This window comes from Salvia splendens, chromosome 15 (genome assembly GCF_004379255.2).
Source record: "Salvia splendens isolate huo1 chromosome 15, SspV2, whole genome shotgun sequence".
In the NCBI taxonomy this organism is placed as follows: domain Eukaryota; kingdom Viridiplantae; phylum Streptophyta; class Magnoliopsida; order Lamiales; family Lamiaceae; genus Salvia; species Salvia splendens.
In genome coordinates this window covers 13,651,203-13,671,853 of record NC_056046.1, presented here as the reverse complement: position 1 = coordinate 13,671,853, position 20,651 = coordinate 13,651,203, and the positions used below count along the sequence as shown (strand labels likewise).

The 20,651-nt window shown below is 37.5% G+C and overlaps 2 protein-coding genes across 8 annotated transcripts; both read right to left on the bottom strand.

Moving 5' to 3' along the window:
* Window positions 1–916: 916 nt before the first annotated feature.
* LOC121767156 (KHG/KDPG aldolase-like) lies at window positions 917–2,975 on the bottom strand. 4 transcript variants are annotated; one of them, XM_042163361.1, is made up of 9 exons: window positions 2,668–2,975; window positions 2,538–2,587; window positions 2,339–2,442; window positions 2,220–2,264; window positions 1,990–2,073; window positions 1,808–1,912; window positions 1,589–1,688; window positions 1,343–1,490; window positions 917–1,253 (listed from the first exon to the last, which is right to left on the bottom strand). In XM_042163361.1, the coding sequence occupies exons 1-9, from the start codon at window positions 2,844–2,846 to the stop codon at window positions 1,229–1,231; spliced, it is 840 nt and encodes a 279-aa protein (XP_042019295.1). In that variant the 5' UTR covers window positions 2,847–2,975; the 3' UTR covers window positions 917–1,228. The 4 variants fall into 4 exon arrangements, with proteins under 4 accessions (XP_042019295.1, XP_042019296.1, XP_042019298.1 ...); XM_042163362.1 differs by having other exon boundaries at window positions 2,339–2,374; window positions 2,538–2,592; window positions 2,668–2,973; XM_042163364.1 differs by lacking the exon at window positions 2,668–2,975 and having other exon boundaries at window positions 2,339–2,374; window positions 2,467–2,584.
* A 3,937-nt stretch (window positions 2,976–6,912) lies between these two features.
* LOC121767563 (SNARE-interacting protein KEULE-like) lies at window positions 6,913–20,370 on the bottom strand. Of its 4 annotated transcripts, XM_042163862.1 has the most exons (21): window positions 20,123–20,370; window positions 17,427–17,485; window positions 17,112–17,193; window positions 16,120–16,198; window positions 13,484–13,534; window positions 13,226–13,322; window positions 13,095–13,127; window positions 12,803–12,928; window positions 12,529–12,720; window positions 12,354–12,437; window positions 12,174–12,272; window positions 12,013–12,086; window positions 11,136–11,232; window positions 10,200–10,325; window positions 10,015–10,110; window positions 8,959–9,078; window positions 8,802–8,879; window positions 8,051–8,247; window positions 7,738–7,828; window positions 7,563–7,652; window positions 6,913–7,118 (listed from the first exon to the last, which is right to left on the bottom strand). In XM_042163862.1, exons 1-21 carry the CDS (start codon window positions 20,193–20,195, stop codon window positions 7,065–7,067), a joined length of 1,998 nt encoding a protein of 665 aa, XP_042019796.1. In that variant the 5' UTR covers window positions 20,196–20,370; the 3' UTR covers window positions 6,913–7,064. The 4 variants fall into 4 exon arrangements, with proteins under 4 accessions (XP_042019796.1, XP_042019798.1, XP_042019797.1 ...); XM_042163864.1 differs by lacking the exons at window positions 16,120–16,198; window positions 17,112–17,193; XM_042163863.1 differs by lacking the exons at window positions 17,427–17,485; window positions 20,123–20,370 and having other exon boundaries at window positions 13,742–16,198; window positions 17,112–17,181.
* Between the last annotated feature and the right edge of the window lie 281 nt (window positions 20,371–20,651).

The following is a 20,651-nucleotide window of genomic DNA, read 5'->3' as shown; positions in this document are numbered from 1 at the left end:
TATCTCTTATAAAAAATTTACCTATTCATCGATAGGTGTAAAAGATTAGAACAAGCAAAATATGTAGCTGTAATGGCACACTCAATTTATTTATTCGTTTAAATCTTCCAAAAATTAATAAGTATTTTAAGTAAAATCGCAATTAGTTCTTTTAATATCACTGTGACTGTAATAAGGTCGTTTGATGAGTTGGATAGAATTATGCTAGGAAGAAATGCAAAAGAGAGTTTGACAAAAGGTATAATATATTGAATCATTAAATAGGGCTCCCTAAAAAACTATACAATGCAAAGGCCGATTTATAGGCAAAAGAAAATTCTCTGTCAACTAAAAAAAAGATAAAGCTGAAAAAAGAATACACCTATTCTAAAAGGAAGATTAAGTTATACGTACTTCAATGTGGATTCAACAATTAATTAAACAACAAAAATATTGCCACGTTTTGGCGTTGGCCCAAAAGAAAGGTTTTATGGTTTGGAAAGGAAAGCATTACATTTGACGATATTAATAAAGATGGATGTAGTTTAAGCATGAAATGGTCCCATGGTCTAGTGGTTAGGACATTGGACTCTGAATCCAGTAGACCTAATTTTTTTCCGTTTTCACATTTTAGTACTTGAATTAAAAATATTAGTACAACAAAATATAATAAATGTAGTAGCTGAGTAGTTTTTACTAATGCGCCTCCATTTCTCAAACGGAAGTCTAAATGTTCAAAATTTTGTTATGGCATTGGCATAACAGACTGAGCCACATGAGTGAAAAATGTCAATTTTAATTTCTAGGAATGTACCTTGATAGAAACAAGAAAAGTTCTATTTTACTTTTACACCAATTATCATATGTTTGAGAAAATTTTCAATGACCCAAGGCAAAAGCACCCATTGTTCCCTATTATGAAGAAAGAGCAATCCCCTAAAACTGAACATGAACTAACTCAGATAAAAACTGTTCCTTAATCAAATACCATTGGCTTTATGATGTACTCCCCTAAAACTGTTACTACCTCCTACATGTTTACATCATGTGGTTGCTGAATTAGTTGAAAGTCCCAACTGCAACACATTGGGGCATTGTCTACAGACTACAACTACGAGACTAGGACTACGAAAAACTTTCATCTTCTCCCACAACCAAGAAAGCCATGTATAACATTTTCCAAGAACAAAGATGATTTTCAAGAACCATAGTTGCTGCCTTTCATTTCCGAAAATGCATCATAACAATTTCATTCATCCATACACTTAGTTTTCCTGCACATTAATTAAGGTATTTAGGCAAGCTGACATGAGAGAGAGAGAGAGAGAGAGAGAGAGAGAGAGAGAGAGAGAGAGGTTCTAACCTCACAGCTTGATTCCCCTCGGTTGCGGCAGAGCATGCCAAGTGATGTATTCGAAGAAAATTTCTTTCGGCCATAGCCTTTTTGTCAAATATGGCATCTGATAAAACAACAGCTGTTGCTCCCTCACATATATATGCTCCAACTGTATCTGTATCAGTTAACTGCAGACATGGTTAACAATGTCTTCTTTTGTTTTGGTTGATTCTATGTGGTCAAGAAAAAATAAGAAAAATAGCAATTCCTGACCTAATCCCATGCCTTGTGATGCAACCAGTGGGATATGGGGGAATGGCTTCTTTAATGCTGCTAAATACTCAACTCCACCTGATACAGAGACTGGATACACCTACAATAATAAATACTCCATGAGTATAGTGCAGATTTTGATAACAAATCAAGAACATACTCAGCTTAGCATATGCTTAATCTCTCAAGTACAAAAAGCGGTGAAAAGGGCTCGCTTACCGTGATGATTTTGGCACCATCAGTCGATGCAGATAATACCTCTGTAGGGGTTGTTGCTCCTGGTATATACAGAGCTTGGCCCTCTGCAACATCGCTTAGAATTCCCTGATACCACCAAATAGAATCAATCTGAATACAAAGATTTCTTTTCATAAATTTGAGGCCCCTAATATGAATGATACCTTCACCATTGCAGGACTCATAAGAAACTTAGCTCCAAGATCTACTGCTTCTTTCGCCTCTCGTCTATCTAAAACAGTTCCAACCTGCAATCCAAAAAGTAAGGCTAGTTAGATTAATTCTCATTTGAACCCTCAAAATCACAAACCATGGACATAATAAGCATAACAATCCTTGTCAAAGACCAAACGAGAACCCAAGAATTTGAAATATTCTACCAAATGGCACTTACTCCTATTGATGCTGAAGGATATTCTTGGACCAGACACTGCAACGCCTGTGGAAAAAAAAACACAAGATTTCGTAATGGAGCTGCAAACAAGGTGTATCAAGTTTGAATTCAACACTTACCTCAAAAACACCCGGAGTTGACATTGTGATTTCCAACTGAAACACAATTGATCTGAGATAAGTTTTTTTAAGAATATAACCAACAGATTCGATACTTTTACAACCTAAATCAGCAGAAAAATTATTATCTTTTCTAATTGCATGAAATTCAAAAGTTAAAGACTGAAAGTAGAGGATTTGAGGAACGGCTACAACTTACAACGGAAATTCCACCCCGGAGTGCTGCACGCGCAGCCTCCACTGCTAACTCTGCACTAAAAAGAAAGAGAAATCGAGATGTATGTAAGTAAGAAACTCCAAACCCTAAATTTAAAAAAAGAATGGTGGACCTTTTGGCGCGAAGGCAAGCAATAATGCCGGAATTTTGAATATCCATCAACACTGTGTCAGCAACGTTAATGGGATGAAGAGAGACGGAGGAATTCTTGCTGCAGAAGAGAGAGCTGCGGCAAGTATCTATCCTCGTCGAAACCCTAATTCCAACCTTGTTTGCAATTGGAACAATCATCTTTACAAATCAACCTAAACCAATTGGCGCACCCAAATATGTTGTGATAGTTGGTTGCATCACGCACACCAAGATGGTATGAATATTTACTTGATTTTCAGATAATGTTTTTTTTATCTTACCTTTTCAATTACTTACTCCTATAACTTTTTCATACAAAAATGAAATTATTAATGATTATTTGACTGAGCAGTGGTGCACGAAGCGGAAGTGAGAATGTGACTTGATTAATGTAAACATTGGTTAGAAAACGAGTTACTCTTTTCTTTTTGAAAAAGAGTGAGTTACATTTTTTCCCTGTAGAGCATGATAAGTGGGAGTACATTTTGTGACTCGTTGAATTAGTCTAGTGAAACAAGTCTAGAATATTGTTTGGAAAAGATTCTTGTTCAAAGCAAAAAGACCACACTTGCTAAGAATTTGAGGAAAGTACCTCCTAGAGTCCTAGATGGGGAGAAATTTCTGTAGTGCTGAAGATTAAATTCCCATACAGCAGATCTCCTCCATTTGGGTAGTACTAGTAATTGTTTTGGGTGTGAGTTTTGCTTGGAAGTGATTCAAGTGAAGATGGTTATAAAGATAAATCGATTGTCATTTTGGTGGCGTGCATTCCTAAAAATGGCTAAAAGTGGCACCACAATTTGTTTTGTAGTATTATGGGGTTTTCGGTTTGCAAGATTATATTCCATGATTAAATTTGTATTATGTTTGGTTCATAAAATTGAATATCATAACTTAATCCTAGATGAATAGTCATGTGATAATTAGTCATACCCGACCCCTTTTTTACTAAATAATCTTAATTTAATCCTAAATTATATTATGTTATCAGTTTATCTAGAAAACCGAACACCGAGATATTAGGATCTTTGTATGGGAGGGGAAAGTGGCTGGTTGGACACTTGGCGGCTTGGAATTTGTCAACTAAGATTGTCTCGGCCCAAAAAAAATTAGTACTCCCTCCGTCCGCCATTATTAGAAGTCTCATTTCTTGGCGACACGGGTTTTAAGAAATGTGAAGAAAAGAGAGTGGAAAAAAGTTAGTAGAATATGAGTCTCACTTGTATATATTAGTTTTAAATGAAATGTGGGTGGAATGAGATAGTGGAATGTGATACCCTATTACCATTTATGGTAAAAGTGAACCGAGACTCTTATTCGTGGAAGGACTAAAATGGAAAATGAGACCCTTATTCACGGACGGATGGAGTAGTAGTAATAAATAAACACTAATCTCTTTTATTTGATCTATAACTTGTAAAGTTACTTTAATTTATTGTTTAGATACAATCTAATTATTTTGTCAATACTCCTACTCTTTTTTATATGTTATTGTTTCTCTTTACGCACTTTTTATACGACCAAGGCATGCTCGATTATGCACTAAATAAAATAAAAAAAAAAGATCACAACGACAAAATAGGAAAGAAACATCGCGCTAATTTGGAATATTACTTTACTACGCTTTGTTGGTCCCGAGAGACGGAGCAAACTAGGTAAGACTAGAGCATCCACGATGGCAACGAGCGGACCGGCTAGCTGATCTCCGGTGCTCGCCGGTTCGCTCATCGAACCATTGTAACCGACGAGCGCCATTTCGGCAAAAAAATCGGCGAGCGCACGCCGATTCGCGAGCGCTGGGCGATGCGCTTGCCGGTCCGCTCGCCGCCATTGCAGGCTCCGGACCGGCGAGCGATTGGCGAGCGAAATTTTCTTTTTTTATTTATTTTCGAAACACTATATATACGCGATTTGCACGTCATTTTCATTCGCACCACTTGTTTTAACGAGTACTCTCTCTATCTTAATTTCTGTACAAGATCAACAACGTGAAATGGAGAACAACAACGAAGGTACTCCAATGACGAGCGGGTCTCAAACTCCCTTGATACCCGTGGGAGGTGTATGGGGTCCGATGCCCGGGTACTACAACATGTACCCGTGGCAGCAGATGATGCCTGGGATGGCAACCGGGGGGAGTATGCCGGGGTGGGCACCCGGTATACAGATGATGCCGGGGTGGTCACCCGGGATACAGATGATGCCGGGAGGGGTACCGGCGACGCAGGGGACACCGGGGAGGGGGGTACCGGCGACGCAGGGGACGCCGGGGGGGACGTTTATCGCCCCAGTTTTAATTTTTCGACTGTTTCTTCGCACACATCGACCCCAGCGGAGGCGCAGTTCACGCAATATGACACTTTCTCCTTAGAGGAGTTGGGGTTTGATCTTCTCGGTGTTCCGAAAACTCCCGTTCAAACGGGAAGAGTAGGGAGGGGTCGGGGCCCCCCAAAGAAGAAGGGCAAGGGGAAGGGCAAGAGGGTCGGCGAGTCGTCGCAGCCGGTTGAGGACGACTGCTCGGTACGGAGGAGGTGGACAGATGCGGAGAACGTCGCGCTGTCCAAGGCGTGGGTGAGTGTTTGCGATGATCTCCTCACTTCGAATAATCAGAGGATCGTCAACATATGGGCCAAAATAGCAGCAGTCTATAAGGCATTTTGCCCGGAGGGGAGGCCGCGCAACGGGGAGGAGTGCCGGAAGGCGTGGGACCGAATCAGGGCTGGGGTCCCCCGATTTTTGGGCTTGTATGCCAACGCCCTCCTCATGCAGAGCAGTAGCCAAACGGAGGATGACTGCAGGAGGATAGCGGAGAAAGCCTTCCCCCAGCCCGGGTTGTATAAGGAGTTCACCTACTGGAACTGCTATGAGGTGCTGAACGACTCCGAGAAGTTCCGGGCAAGTGTCGACGTTGACTGGCCGAAGAAGGAACGACTGAACTATACCGGTGATTACAGCGGCAGCAGCTGTGGTTCCCACGACCTCCCCGAGGGTGCTCAGGAGCTCCCGTCCCCTCCATCGTTCGCTCGCCGAACTCGCCCGATTGGTCAAAGGCGGGCGCAACGGGAGGCGAGGGGGGGCGCCGGGGGGTCCCAGGAGGTCCAGTCGGCATCCCCCCTTGGCCAGTAGACAATGGATCTCAAATTCTTCGCGCGTCAACAAACGCGTGCTCAGATGGTCAAGATCTTAGCTGATTGGAAGGCGGCAGAGGACCCCGAGGAGAAGAGCTTTCTTCACGCATTGCTCGTGAGCATGCGTGACGATTTGAAGACCGGGGGGGCACGGGGGGTACCGGCAGCGACGGAGACGAGGAGTGAGGCGGAGGTCGGGTTTTTTTTTTAAATAATGTAATTTTTTTAAAATTAATGTATTTTTTTTTAAAATTAATGTATTTTTTTAATTTAAATAATATTATTGAATTTTTCCGTATCTGTGTCGTAAATTTAATTCCGTATTTTGTGTGATTGTCAATTATTTGTTTTATATAATTAGGAGTGATGTGGCTAGGCTATTGCTGGGCTATTTGTTTGTCCTGATGATGTGGCAGGAGGATTTTTAGTGCTGATGATATGGCAGGAAGAGTTTGTGGCTGGACTATGGTTGTACTATTACTGGGCGAAAGCCATTGTGGATGCTCTAAGCTGAAAGATGGTTAGCGGCTTAGAGGTGAGGCGTGAGAGATAAAGAAAAATGAAATAAATAGAAGTGTGTAGGTGAAGAGAAAGAAGAAGGGACAATAATAGTATTTACATCTCAAATAGTGTAAAAAGACTTGAAGATAAGTTTATAGATTACTGATAGTAGTAATTTATTTCTAGTGACGGCAGAATGCAAACTCACTAATTATAAAGTTTTACTCCTATCTTTTACTTATAAATTACTTATTTAATGAAAAAATTAGTAATTTTTTGTTAATTTGTAAATTTAATTAGTGGTTATAATAAAAAAAAGAACAATAGAAAAAAGTTAGTTCTCAATTTCTGAGTGATAATTGATTATGGATAATATTGAATCGTAGGTGAACAAAGCAAGGGATGTGGGATGACCGAAACTCACATACTTACTTGGACAACAGAGTTTCAATTATGAAGAGGTTGCTATTGTTTGTGGTTAAGTGTAAATAATTAGCTAGAGAAAAAGAGTGACATTCATAGGCAATCAGAAATTGCGATATTCTCCACTCTGGCGCGAAAAGAATGTATACTTACGCTCTGTCATACGCCATGGATTTCCAGAAAGCCTCAACAAATAAATTAGTACAACACAACTGCTACGGACCCATTTTGTACACGGTGAGAGTAAAATAGAAGAATTGTGGAACGCTGCATCATAGTACTTTGTTATATGATTACAAATGCAAAGCAGGTCAGCTTAAAATATCTAGATCTGGAGATCGTCCAACGACAACTCATTTGCATTCACCAACTTTAGCTTCTGTAAAATAGAGAATGGAATCAGGGCATTCTACTTCAGCTTAACAATCATGTTGATTTATATAGTAAATCTGCACTCTTCTAATAGACACAGTTGCAATCACTTCAACGGGTTTAAAACCAAAGCGAAGCGAATGCAGAATGCAAAGTCTGTTCGTAAATAATTAGTTAATCTACTGACATAGAAATCATGAACAAGGAACCCAAACAATCATCCACTTCAGCGCAACTTATATTGTGAATTCAATCCTATGCATATATTCCTAGCATATCGACTATTCAATTCTACAAACAAAACATGCTAGCCAAGGACTCATCTAAGAATCAGACACCAGACCTAGGAGTAGATTCATTGTCTCACGAATTCAATACACATTCCCGGTGAATGTAGTAACACAAAAAAATAGGAGATGAATGCATAATAGTAAAGAATGAAGTCTTTTACCGTGATAAATTGCGGGGGATCATCGAGACTGGATGATCCTAGAACAATTTCTCTCTGCAACTTTGCTGATAATTTGTGACAAGCTCGTAACTGCCGAAACAAATTTCAGAAACAAGAGAGGGACCCAGAAACACACACACACACACACACACACACAGCACAACTTATATATTACCTCAGAACGGGTTGCCCCACCTACAATAAACACAAAAATCCGCTGACCCATCTTCTTGAAATCACTAGAAGCATGCCTTAAAATTGAATCACTACAGAAAAAAAAGGCACGTCAAACAATATAATTTCAAGGTGAAATGATGGGTAAGCATCAGGCAGAGCAAAAAAAGTTGAAAGGCAAAATGCGCAAGTTTTTTTTAAATTTAAAATACAGCACTAGACATTTTTCAGAAACCAATAAAGCCCACTTTTATATTACGAAAACCACAGGAGACAAACTGAGTCAATTAACAAAACCAAGACTCCGTAGATACCTTGAATACCCATCATCAGAGTTTCGTGGACGAGCCCATGTAGCTGTTCTTCTTGATCTCTTTGAATGAGGTGTTGGCATGCTACCTGACCTTGCTGTTACAGCATGAGAGGATCCATGAATAGTAGGACTAGGTTCATTCATACAGGGAAAATCATTCCTAGGTAGTTTGCCTTTACTAAGGTTTTCTACAAGCTCCTGCACGGCATTGGGAACAAATTAGTCAGACAATATGGTTACAATACACTTCACATGGCACTCCAACATATATTACCACTAGTTTTCATCACCAGACACCTTATAATGCATACACAAACCAGAGCAATTTTTAATAGGTTGCTACAAATTACTATATTGCAATTTTTAATTCAAGCTACCAGAGCATGACAGGGTCAGGTCCTTATTTCTTTGCAAACTTTAATCATAATTATGAGAGAATAAATCAACCAATTATGGCCCTGAATACATATAATCTTCATATTGTTATTGAAATTTAAACCAATTCAACATATTAGTCTGAGATAAGTACATTTGAATCCATTCTAACAAGCAGGTTGCTATAAGAATTCATGGAATTTTGAAGCTCATTAAGTAAGCAGTATAACTGGCTGAGGCAAGTCATTGAGTTACCACAGTGATGGTCCATTCTACCAATAGAAGGCTCAAAAGAGAGAGAGGTTCCTATAATTGTTCATTTGTTTTATATTAGCTTGTTCGAAGAAAACAGTGGCATTCGTAAACTGTAATTTTACCTCTATAACCGGGTAAAAACGTGATAATTGCCATGTCACTTCTTCACCAGCTCTGTCTTTTCGAGCAGCATGCTTCTTCTGCAAACAAGGAAATATGAAATTAACTTCACTATGATATGCATGGATACTAAAGCACAACAACTTTTGTATTCACTACCTTGTGGACATCAAACTTAAGAGAAAATGGTGCAAGTGAGCTCTTTTTGGGATCTGAAGATGATTCTAGCAATCTCATATTATAAACCGCAGTCGCATCATCTGGTGGTAGTTTAGCCATCTGCATTTTGTGTAACATGATATTAGTTTTCATATTAAAGCTTTACCAAATTGCTTGATAGCTTCAGCCACAAGAACCACCTCTAGGAATGTATATAGACTTAAAAACATACAGCTACCTGTATATAACAAAATAAAATAAAATAAAATAAAAATAAAAATAAAAAGAGCAAGAAGCAAGAATATGAAAATTAAAGCAAAATACAAAGTCAAGTCCAGAAATTTTTATAGTATCTTATGCTAAAGGGAAGATTTGAAGCAGCACTAATTCAGCCTTCATAATGTTTTTCAACAGTTGAAAAAAGGTGACCTAAAAGTAGGTCTCTCAAAGTAACAGCATGAGTTTTCGAGACTAATTCTTGATGATGTGCATAGTGAGAAAGATGGTACAGATCATTTTTGAGACAGTAGTTGTTTCTATACTTGTATCATGATTCCAGGTTCCTTATAAGAAAATTATTTAAGGCTAAGGCATTACATTTATCAAGGTTACATATGAAAAGCTAAATGCATATATTAGCCATCAACATATGTAAGTAAACTCTTTAGCCGTTTTTTGCTGAAGGTCTAAAAGATCCTTACTAAGAAATCACCTTTGGTTGGGAAGGCGAACTATGTTGTCAAGGCATGTCCCTGGGATTTTAGGGTCACCAGACTTCTTTTTTCATCTCAAGAAAATGCATGTTTATGTAGAACATGCAATATTTCTCATGCAAAAATGAACACACAGGTGATCCATATGTAAACATGCATGTGAACATAAACTTAATAAGAAGGTTATCCCTACACGAAAGAAATTAACAACCACTGGAGTGTGATACCATCTGCTGCAGTTAAGAATCTAAGATTAACAATTAAGAGTTCACATCCACAAGGTTATAAGGCACATGTCACTGCCCCTGGACTGTTGAAATAAAAATTCGAACTTAGCACTAACCTCCATTAATTTTGAGATTTTATCATCATCAAACTTCTCAGGATATACGGCAGCATAAATCATCAATAATCGCAATTTATATTCACGCGACACATCCTGCAACAATTGACCAATATAAATTACAATCCGTCAACAACAGCTAAGGTTCTTCACATTTTCAGCAGAAAGTATAAAATGCAACTCACCTCTTTTGTTCTAAGAAAATTAATAATATCCTTGGTTCCTGCATCTCCAAAAACAAGATCCTGCTCTAGTTGACCAACATCTTTAAGCCCAGATTCCCTGATAATTTTGTTAATTTTTCCTGCAATCTGACGAAACACATAAGAAACTAGTCAACCCAGAAACAAAAACAGAAGTATTTTGATTTAACCCAGAAACAAAAATAGAAATATAGAAGTAATTTTTCTGTAACTTATTTGCTTCTCCAAGAATCGGATTACATATTTTTTTTGTCGAGCTTCAAAATGCAATCAAAACGACCAAACATATGCCACTTAGCTTTAACCAGTACTCATTAGCAACACTTTCTGCCAAAGTCATACATGTGGACTTGAGTGACGATGACAGAAGATGATAAAATATACTCCCTCATTCCCTTAAAAATAGACCCATATTTGCCATTTTGGGATGTCCCTTAAAAATAGACCAATTCTATTTAAAGAAACTATTCTCTCTAATGAGGTGGGTCCCATTCTCCACTAACAATACTCCAATCACTTTTTCTTTCTATCTCTCTTACTACATTAAAACCCGTGCCGTTTCAAATGTTGTCTATTTTTAAGGGATGGAAGAAGTACATCACAACTATCTTTCAAAAAATAAGATCTTAGGAGATGGTCAGACTCATCTCGTGTCACAACATGGTCAAGTAAAAGCATTAAAAAGTACTCCCTCCGTCCAATTAAAGATGACCTACTTTCTTTTTTGGTTTGTCCCAACTAAGATGACTCATTGTTAAAAATGGAAACACATTTCTCTCTACTTTATTCCATCTCTCTCACTTTACTCTTTCCACTTCACAAACAAAATAATGTTGCATAAATTCCCGTGCCACTCAAGGAAGGGGTCATCTTCCTTGGGACGGAGGGAGTATCTGTTAGGAATGCACTGTGACTCACATCAACATGGAGGGAGAGCTTTTCAATTTGTTCACTATACTGAGGCAAAGCTTGAACCATCTTTTGCAAGTCCCGAGTAGACAATTCACCACCAGATCTGCATATTTAACTCGCATAATAGATATACATAATACCAGGGCAGGACATATATATTTTTATATCATTACCACAATACAGAAGCATGAAAAAGAAAGACAATAACTTTTAGGATTATTAAGGTTGTTAGGTAAATGTAAATATAACCATATAACTGAATGTGTTCACTTTTTTCTATACTTGGATGGTTCAAAGTCTCAGAGCAGTGTTATGTCCTGTCCTGCTACACATTGGTACAACTTTAAGTGATAACATGACAAACTCATACACACACAGCACAACATAACTTTAAATAGAAAAAACAAAGATATGCAAAACCCTCAGCTCTTTAATTCAACCAAGAACACCAAGACACTTTTAATCCACATTCAAATCATAAGGAGAGGGGGGGGGTTACAAGGGACCGAGGTTAATAGTTCCAGTTGACATAAGACAACATCATTGAAAATGTCAGCCATGTAATGTTTAAGGTTAAATCCTAGCTAAAACAATAGTCTTAGATATTCGCATTGAAATAGCTACCCAGACCTAAGTATAGCCATATATATTTACAACATTAAAAAGATAAGTACCGAAACAGGCAGCAGAACATAAACGTAGGTTAAAAGTCCCTAGTAAAGTAGTAAGACATCTAATATATTTAATGATAAGTTGACAGATTAAATATTGAACTCCCCAACAAGTAAATTGTCGGTGATCTAAGACTTTTTCAAATTAAAAGTTGACATTGGTTCGATGGACCAAATTTTTCAGAAAGCAGCCAAAATATATATTAACCAACCTTGAACCATGAATTTGTGCAGCCTTATTTTTAGACACGAAGTTTGTCATTTTCTCATGCAGCCGCTCACTTGCCTGATAATTGATAAAAGTAAATATAGCAAGTGAGATCTCTGCAAAACTTATCATAAAATATATAGAAGGAGGATTCTTCATACATACATCAGCTATATGTGTATGTCGGAGCTCTAACCAGATAGGGTCGTGATCCTCTAAAAGAACCTCCTTCTTCTCAGGGCGACCACCTGTCTTGCTTGGAACCTGACCAATATGATTACTTAACATGGCTGAGGAACTTCCGAGTTGTAATATAACAGACTGGTAAGACCTCAGAAACACTACCTCATGGATGTATTTATTTCCGTCCATATTCAGTAAATCATGGCACATGGCATCATATGTCCATTCATGTATAATAGGAGCAATCTGAACAGAATCATAAGCATGTCATACATGAAAAAGTAAACTGGATTAGAGAGTAATTGAGATATAGGGAAGGAAATAGATAGCTACAAACCTGGTCTATTGATCTATCTAAGATTAGCAGCTCGCATGTCTCTAACTGGGGAAAGTTAGGAAGATTGGCTTTATATTTCATCAGATTATTCCATACAGAAGCAGCAAGCTTTGTCGGAATTAGATCACGAAAAGTGGTCATTGTATTAGGATCGAGGGATTTAGCAGCACGGTAACGCACATATGGAAACTCCTGTCACATCACAATATAATAGAGGTGTTCACTCTGAAATTGCTAATGAAGTGGGCCAACGTTTAGGTTTAAGATGACGTACCCTCAAAGAAGCAAATACTGTAGCTATTCGTGACCCCATCACATTCAAACATGCATCACCTCTGCGAGAGTTTTCTTCATCCCCGAAGAGATCCTCAAGAGCTCTCTCATTGTCAGTGATGAAACCCTGAAGCATTTGTATTAGCCAATTGTTAAATGAATCCGTTCCATTTAATGTTGTAGTTATCACCATGCAGTAGGAACAGTTTAAAATGCACGGATCTGAATGCCCCCTCTGATATAGCATGACTTATTTTAGAAGAACCAACACAAAAGTATAAATGATTATATACCTGGCTGTCTATAGCGAAATATTCCAAGTTCATCTGCACATTTCAGATTCAAATATGAACAAATACTAGATCTACCGTTAGTAATTTGTATGGACACAGAGAGAGAAAAGAAAAGACGAAAATCGGGTAACCTCTCTTAAGGCACCAATGCGAGATAAAACACTTCCATCCTTCTTTATTTGGGCCACCAATTCGCGGGAAACAGGTGAACTGAAGAAGACAAATGCCCTGAAGGCAGAAAAAAATAAATTAGATAAAACAGAGAGATGATGAGGCCAATATTTTTTCTATAGCAATAGACACAGATAACTCCACAAATGTTAGTTGGAAGGAATCCATAAAACAGTAGAGGAACACCTAATGAAATAAAAATGGAACAGTTGACATACTTTCTGTACAATGGCGATTTTCCAGACATATCAGACAGGAAGATGACGATGCTGCACCATCAAGAAAATGAAGGATAAGAGCAATAACTAGAGACATATAAAGAAAAGAAAACATTAACTAAGAGTTATCTAGAAGAACTTTGTAAGCAAAAACATTCAAAAAAACTAGGAGGGAACTGTATGGACAATGCTAGCAGCCACAACATTTACTGTGTAATTAGCATCAGAAGTATGAAATTCCAAAGAGCAAGTAATTACCAACCCTCCCCAGGCTTGAACTGCAGAGCTTTGATATACAAAGTAACAAAGCTCACGGAGCATTTTACCACAAAATGCAAACTAATAAAAACACTTGAGTGTTTCCTATCAATATAGCCAAAGTACCAAGGTTTTAAGTCCCCAGACATTTTCCAGCGAACCCGCGCGGCATAAGCCTCGAGGCAGTCCAAAGCGTAACACCAAGGCAGAAATCGTGATACACATGAAAATTATGCCTAATAGAACAAAACTATGTACAGCAAATATATGAGAAAAACAATACTCCCTCCGTCCACCAATATAAGGCCAAGTTTGACTGGGCATGGGTTTTAAGAAATGTTGTGGAAAGTGAATGTAAAGGGTTATTGAAATGTGAGTCTTACTTTTATATATTGGTTTTATAATGAAATGTGAGTGAAATAAAGTTAGTGGAATGTGGGGTCCATTACCAAAAGTCGTAAAATAGCAAATGAGACTTTTATTGGTGGACGGACGAAAATGGTAAAATGGGACGTTTATTGGTGGACAGAGGGAGTAAAACATATAAGCTCATGACTACTAATGCTTCAAAATCTAAAAGGTTAAATAATTATTATCCATAATCAAATGTCCACGATGCATCGATAGAGAGATTTCGTCCCAGTTCTCTCATTTTCTTTAGGTTTAGCGTTCAGGAACTTACTTTTTTACTTTTAATTTGTTTATTGAGGCTGTTTTAACAGCCCCCTTCAAATTGAGGAAAGAGAAAAGCCCATTCAATTTTCGCCCTTCAAAACCAGGAAAAAAAAGGAAGAAGAAAAATGCAGGTGTGCCTCAGCAGGTTTGAGGCATCCGCCCAGTTCGAACAAGGTGAGGTGCTCAAGAGCAATTTCTGGGTGCCTCGCACCAAGCACTAACACATTTTAAACCACATAAAAGTACATTAGTTATCCAAATTCAACGAGGAAAAAAAGCGCTATTTGTGAAGGGCCAAGCAAGGAATTAAAAGTTGCCTATATCATGCGTCTCTCCTGAAAAAAGTTCTGGATGTAGTTATGATCTTCCAGCTTGGGCAACCTCCAAATAGCCTATGTAAAAACTAAAAAACTCTTTACATGCGTAAACAACATTGCAGTGCTGATAACTACCGCATTGGGCAATAAATATTGGAAAAGGTAGAGAACCTACTACAATAATATTAGTGGGTAGAAATTAGAAAATGCAACCTCTCAGCTCTTTGTACATAGGCCATATTACAAGAAAAATACAAAAGAATATCACATCTTGGCAGGTTTAAACCGAGAATGGAAGACCTGAAGCTTGTTTAGGATACACAAGATTTTGGCATTTTTACCTTGTCAAGGGGCCTAATAGGGTCAGCACTTGCCCCTACTGTTATAAACACTACCGTACCACCTTGTATTTACATAATACTCCTAGCATCATTGCATTCTCAGTGATTGATGAAAAAGAATATCAAATAGAAATTTGTTCAAGTGTCTCAATCTGTGAGAAAAATCTCTTTCTATATGGACATATTGTGATTAAATGCAAGGAGGTTGCATATCTTATGCACTCACTCAAAATGCCCACCTAGATGATTTTGGTGTTCTTTACAATTTAGCTAGAGCAAATTGCATGGTGCACCTACAATTTACGATGTGACTTTTCTTAGTTGCTTTCGTTTTCACCCCAGCAGGAAGCATGATATCTCACATAAGTCATGACTCATAGTCATAAAACCAGATTAAGTTCAGTAACCTAACCCTTCCTGCTTTAATGTGCAACACTTATCATATGGTAAAAGATAATGGTATCTACTATCTAGTACTCCAACATTTATCTTCCAAATATGAGCGACTACTATATCAGACTAGTGGTATTAGAAGGCAACCAAAGTGCTGCTACTTCCATATTTTTAAAACTACTGCACCTAGAACTCAATACTATCATCAAACAAACAAGATATTACGATGCTACTAGCTCAGAACCGTAACTTTCATACTTGCTATCCTAACTGAAGGCAGCACAAATGCATTATGATCTAAGGCAAGACAAAATGGAAGAAATTGGTAGATTTCTCCGAAATATACTGAAGGATGACCATCGATAGAAAGACGAGCACCACATGCCACAGTGGCATCAAACGGCCTGCTTTTAGATCAGCAATTCTATAATTGCTGCTAACAAAATCATGCACTACAAAGCTACAAAATGTTATAAATCTACATGTTAATTCATTGTCACTCAGTAGCATGGATAATAGTTAGAAGCAGAAGATGAAAAAGGATAATTGATATATGATGAATAACATTCATTTAAGGATGCTCTGAGTCCGGTAACTATCAGGGTGATGCCAAAACCAAAGTCAGATGATAAAAAAAAGTGAACACGCGCACTTTTCTTTGGTTGGTTGGATGAAATATATGGCATCCATGGAGGGCAAAGGTTGCCTTCGTTTGTGTATATCTTCCACCACTGCAACAGTTCAGAGAAATTGTTACTCCTCTATCTAAAGAATTTATTGCATTTATTTGTATCAAAGTGAATCTTTCAAACATTAGACAATCATATGCTACTTTTTGTTCCATAAAAAATAGTACTACTAAAAGAAGTGAATTGCAATTAGGAATCAATCAAATACATGTTTCTTCTTTCCAGAAAAATGAAGTTAAAGATTACACTAGACATGGAGTCCAGATATAATGCTTCCACCAACTTATAATAAATCAAAACTGCATGGACCAAAGGACCTCTACACACCCAAAGCTTTTCTATTGGTCTAAGCATACAGATAATACGTCCGACTGTTTTCATAGCAAGCCATAAAATATGTTCTTATAAAATGGTATTAAATGCACAAATAGAGAAACTACATAAAGGTACAAGGATGGTACATGCTGACAGGCATGTAAATTATAAAGGGCAAACAGTAAAGTAACTCACCAAATAGCTAGCACAAAGAGACATTTAGTACCTGAAGTATTTGGTTAGACGTTTAAACAGTAAATAATATGGATTTGAAGTTGCTTTCATAAGAAGGTAAGTTTCAACAGGTTTTGTTCTGTGAATATCATAATCAATATTTATATTCTCTATCTTTCCAATGAGAGTTGACAATATAAATGTTCAAATCATTGGCTGAAACAGTAGTGGTAGTAATGTAGTTGTTGTTGTTAGATTATTAAATTATCAAAGTATCAAATATTGGTCTTGTACTGAGTTTTATACAGGGGTTACATGCATATTATTGAAACATTTAACAAGCAACATACAAGCACTCACGTTAATAAATACACTATGAACAATAACACCTTGCAATGATAAAGATAAGATCATGGCATAGATGTATGAGAGCAACAAGAAAACAATAGTGTTGGGTATTTCTTACATGAAACTCCTTCCTCTGTGATATCTGCCATCTTGCACGCGTAAGACATTATTTTAACAGTTATTTTGTCCATAATGAGTACCTACGTGTCAATGTATCAGAACATGGAGGTGACAAACTTGTAGAAAATTAGGGATAAAGGGGCATCACATGATAGATTAATTTCAAAAACTTGATGCCTTAGGCGATATACATATATGCAAGATGAAAGGGATTGATGGAGAGGAGAAGTCCTAGTAATCCTCCAACCCAACTACCCACGCCTAAAATCTAATTAATTTTCTGAATGCAAGAGAAATGTTTATTCTTTTCTACCTTCCAACTTGACTTTGAGTCCCCTGTTTTGGCTGATCGGAGCATTTCATATAACAATCCTGTATATGGCATAGCAGAAATTAGCAATTTTAGAGAACTTACAGAAGACAAAAAATATATAAATGCAATCCTTCAAAAATAACCACCACTAAGAAATATTTGCAGAGAACAAACTACGACTCACACCATTACATCAGCAAGCACAACACCAGTCATAAGAAACTGATAAAGGAGATTGGAAAATTGACTTCTGGACCAGATATTATGAACTACAAAATAGTCTAAACTACTTTAATCAGTTAATATGTACCAGTTGTAAGAAAACTGATACAGACAGAAGCTCAATGATCATTAATGTATGCATCAACAGGTGTTAGATCCGTAGGAAGATTGAATTCCAACTTTCCAACCTATTGGTTGTTTTTAACAGGAAATTTTTAGCGATCAACTGTTTCTAAAAGTAGATAGTAGAAAGAAACTGATACAGACTGGAGCCTCTGAAGCTTTTTAACTTCTGGTGCTTAATGATATTCTTTAACCAATGCATCAACAGACGTGCAAAAAGAAATGGTGCTTGAATTGGATCTTAAAAGTGGTGCTTAAACAGGGATTTTATAGTATCAACAGTTGCTACAAGTAATCATTAAAAAGATTGAAACAGATTGAAGCTTGGAAGGTATTCAAATCCTAGTATTCAATTCTGCAATCAATGTATCAACAGACACTAAAAACCATAGAGAGGTTCAGTTGGCCATTTTACTAGTGGTGTTTTATTAGAAATTGCATAGCAACCCACCAGTTCCTACCAGTGTTGTTAGGGTCGCGGGTCGGTCCGGGGCGCTGAGGCTGGACCCCGGGTCGCGGGGCGATGGGGCGCTGGGGCGAGGGACCCACGAATCGGGGCGCAAAATTATTTATTATTTATATATTAGTAATAATAATGATTAAATATAATTCACTAATATATAAATAATTATACTTACATAATAGGAAGAAAAAAAATTAAATTTCAATGTTTATATTGGCTAAAAAATAATTATTAAAGGAATTATAGTCTATTTAGTTGTTTTGATAATTAAAATGAATTTTATAATTAATTTATTTTGAGGAAAGTTGAAAAGTTGGTAGTAATAACAAATTAATATTATAGAATAGTGGAAAAGTAAAAGCTGAACGAGTGGTGGTAAAAAGAGGCGGTGGCTTGTGACTAGGTTTTATCAAATGAAGTTTCATTGTATTAAAATATTAATAAAAAGAAAGGATCAGCTTCCTCTCTCTTCCTCTCTCTTTACACAGAAATTTCGTCGCTCCACCGTCGCTCCACCGTCGCCTCAGCCGCCCCAACCGCCCCGGCTCGCCCCAGCCCGCCCCAGTCGCGCCCCAGCCCGCCCCATGAATATCGTTCGGCCCAGGGTGGCTGGGGCGACTACAGCCGCGCCCTGACCGCCCCACGCCCCAAGCGCGCCCCAAGCGCGATTTTCACAACACTGGTTCCTACAAGTGACCAGCACAAAAAAACTGATTCAGACTGGACCTTGATAAAGCTTTTCAAGTTCTGGTTCTCAATGACATTCTTCATCTATGCATCACCTTATGAAATATAAGAGAATTAAATGTTCTATCTTATTAGGTTATTCAGGATTTCTTCCGGAAAGGCCTCCTCTTCTGTCGATACTTTTTTTCTGAGAAAGGTGCTTTTCTAATATACTATGGTGTGCTACAGGAAAGATCCTGCTCTACCATGTCAACTGGTTATTTGGTTTCCATGCCTTCCGTAATCAATTTACACTCTTTCTGATCATAGAAAAGTATTGAACAAAAAAAAAATTCATGAATATATCCTTTTGTGTCAGAAAGTAATGATCTTGAATAACAGGAGATGCTGACATCTAAAAACTATCAACATAGTATTAGAAAACTCTCAAAGTCTCAATTAATTGTCTAAAGGTAAGACATAACACTTAAGTTGTGAACTAATTTGGGACCTGCATTACTTATCAAGGTATCTTCAATCTTCATGATCAAGAGTGCTGATAATACAAGAAACATTGCCAATGATACAGCATAACTATAGCATACTAGATCCTAACTCATTTGTTAAAGTGTTACGGTGGCATACTCAAACTTGAAAAAGATAATTAACAATAGAGCCGTGCTAAGACTGTTTACGATAAGTATCACAGAGCCATATCTAGTAGTATCTGAAAACGACCACATTTTTTAAAGAAACTGAGGAAATTTGGTGCCCTTAACAAGCTGACTCAAGTGAAACTCTAAGCAGAATTATAAGCTAAGTATAATCTTAGGAATATATCCATCAATCATTAGCACAGGAAACTTGCGGCGGTTTTCTTCAGTTGATCTAAATCAGTTTTCAAGCCTCAAATTCAACAACAATTTTCGCCTCCCAAATAATTTAAGTGATGTTACAAGATCAGTAAATCCAACATCAAACTATACAACTACATCGAGATCAAGTCATACACAATAACAAATACCACAAAATCAAAGGCACCAATACAATAATGGAAAGAAAACTGAAAATAATTCCTGCAAGATTTAGTAACAAGCATCAATCTCGAAAGAAGAACCACACTCAACCCAATCACATGCACAAACCAGCTAATTTTAACACACTCTCCGGAAAATACACATAGGTCGTAGAAAATAGGCACAGCGATGCAAAATTGACTTACTATCTCGGCTAATTTGGCGAAAATTCTTATACTCGCTCCCCTGCGACGACGTATCAGAATCAGAGATCGACATGGCGATAGTTTCTAAGGGCGAGACTGCTTCCTTCTGTGAGAGATCAATCAGAGTCCCGAAATAACGTTGTTGATCCTGATTTGATTGTTGAGAGAGATAGAGAAACAGATGCTTTCATAGAAGGAGGGAAGACAGAAATGGCATTTAATTCGGGTTTTGCGTGGGTTTGACTGTTCCACCCCTATTTGGTGAATTTTCTTATATCCGGCTCGGCCTTTTTCTTGGCTCTTTCTTTCCTTTATTTTTCATTTTTATAATTTGATCATTTCAACCTTACAAATTAAGTGTTGAACTAATATGAAAGAAATATCTATCATTAATGTGGATTTACCCTAACTCTCATTTTCTTTTGTTATACTCCCTTTCATTGTTTCAAGGACAAATTTTGTACTAATATAATATCAACCATTAAGATTGTTTGAAATACTTATTGCATTCAAAATATATATACACACT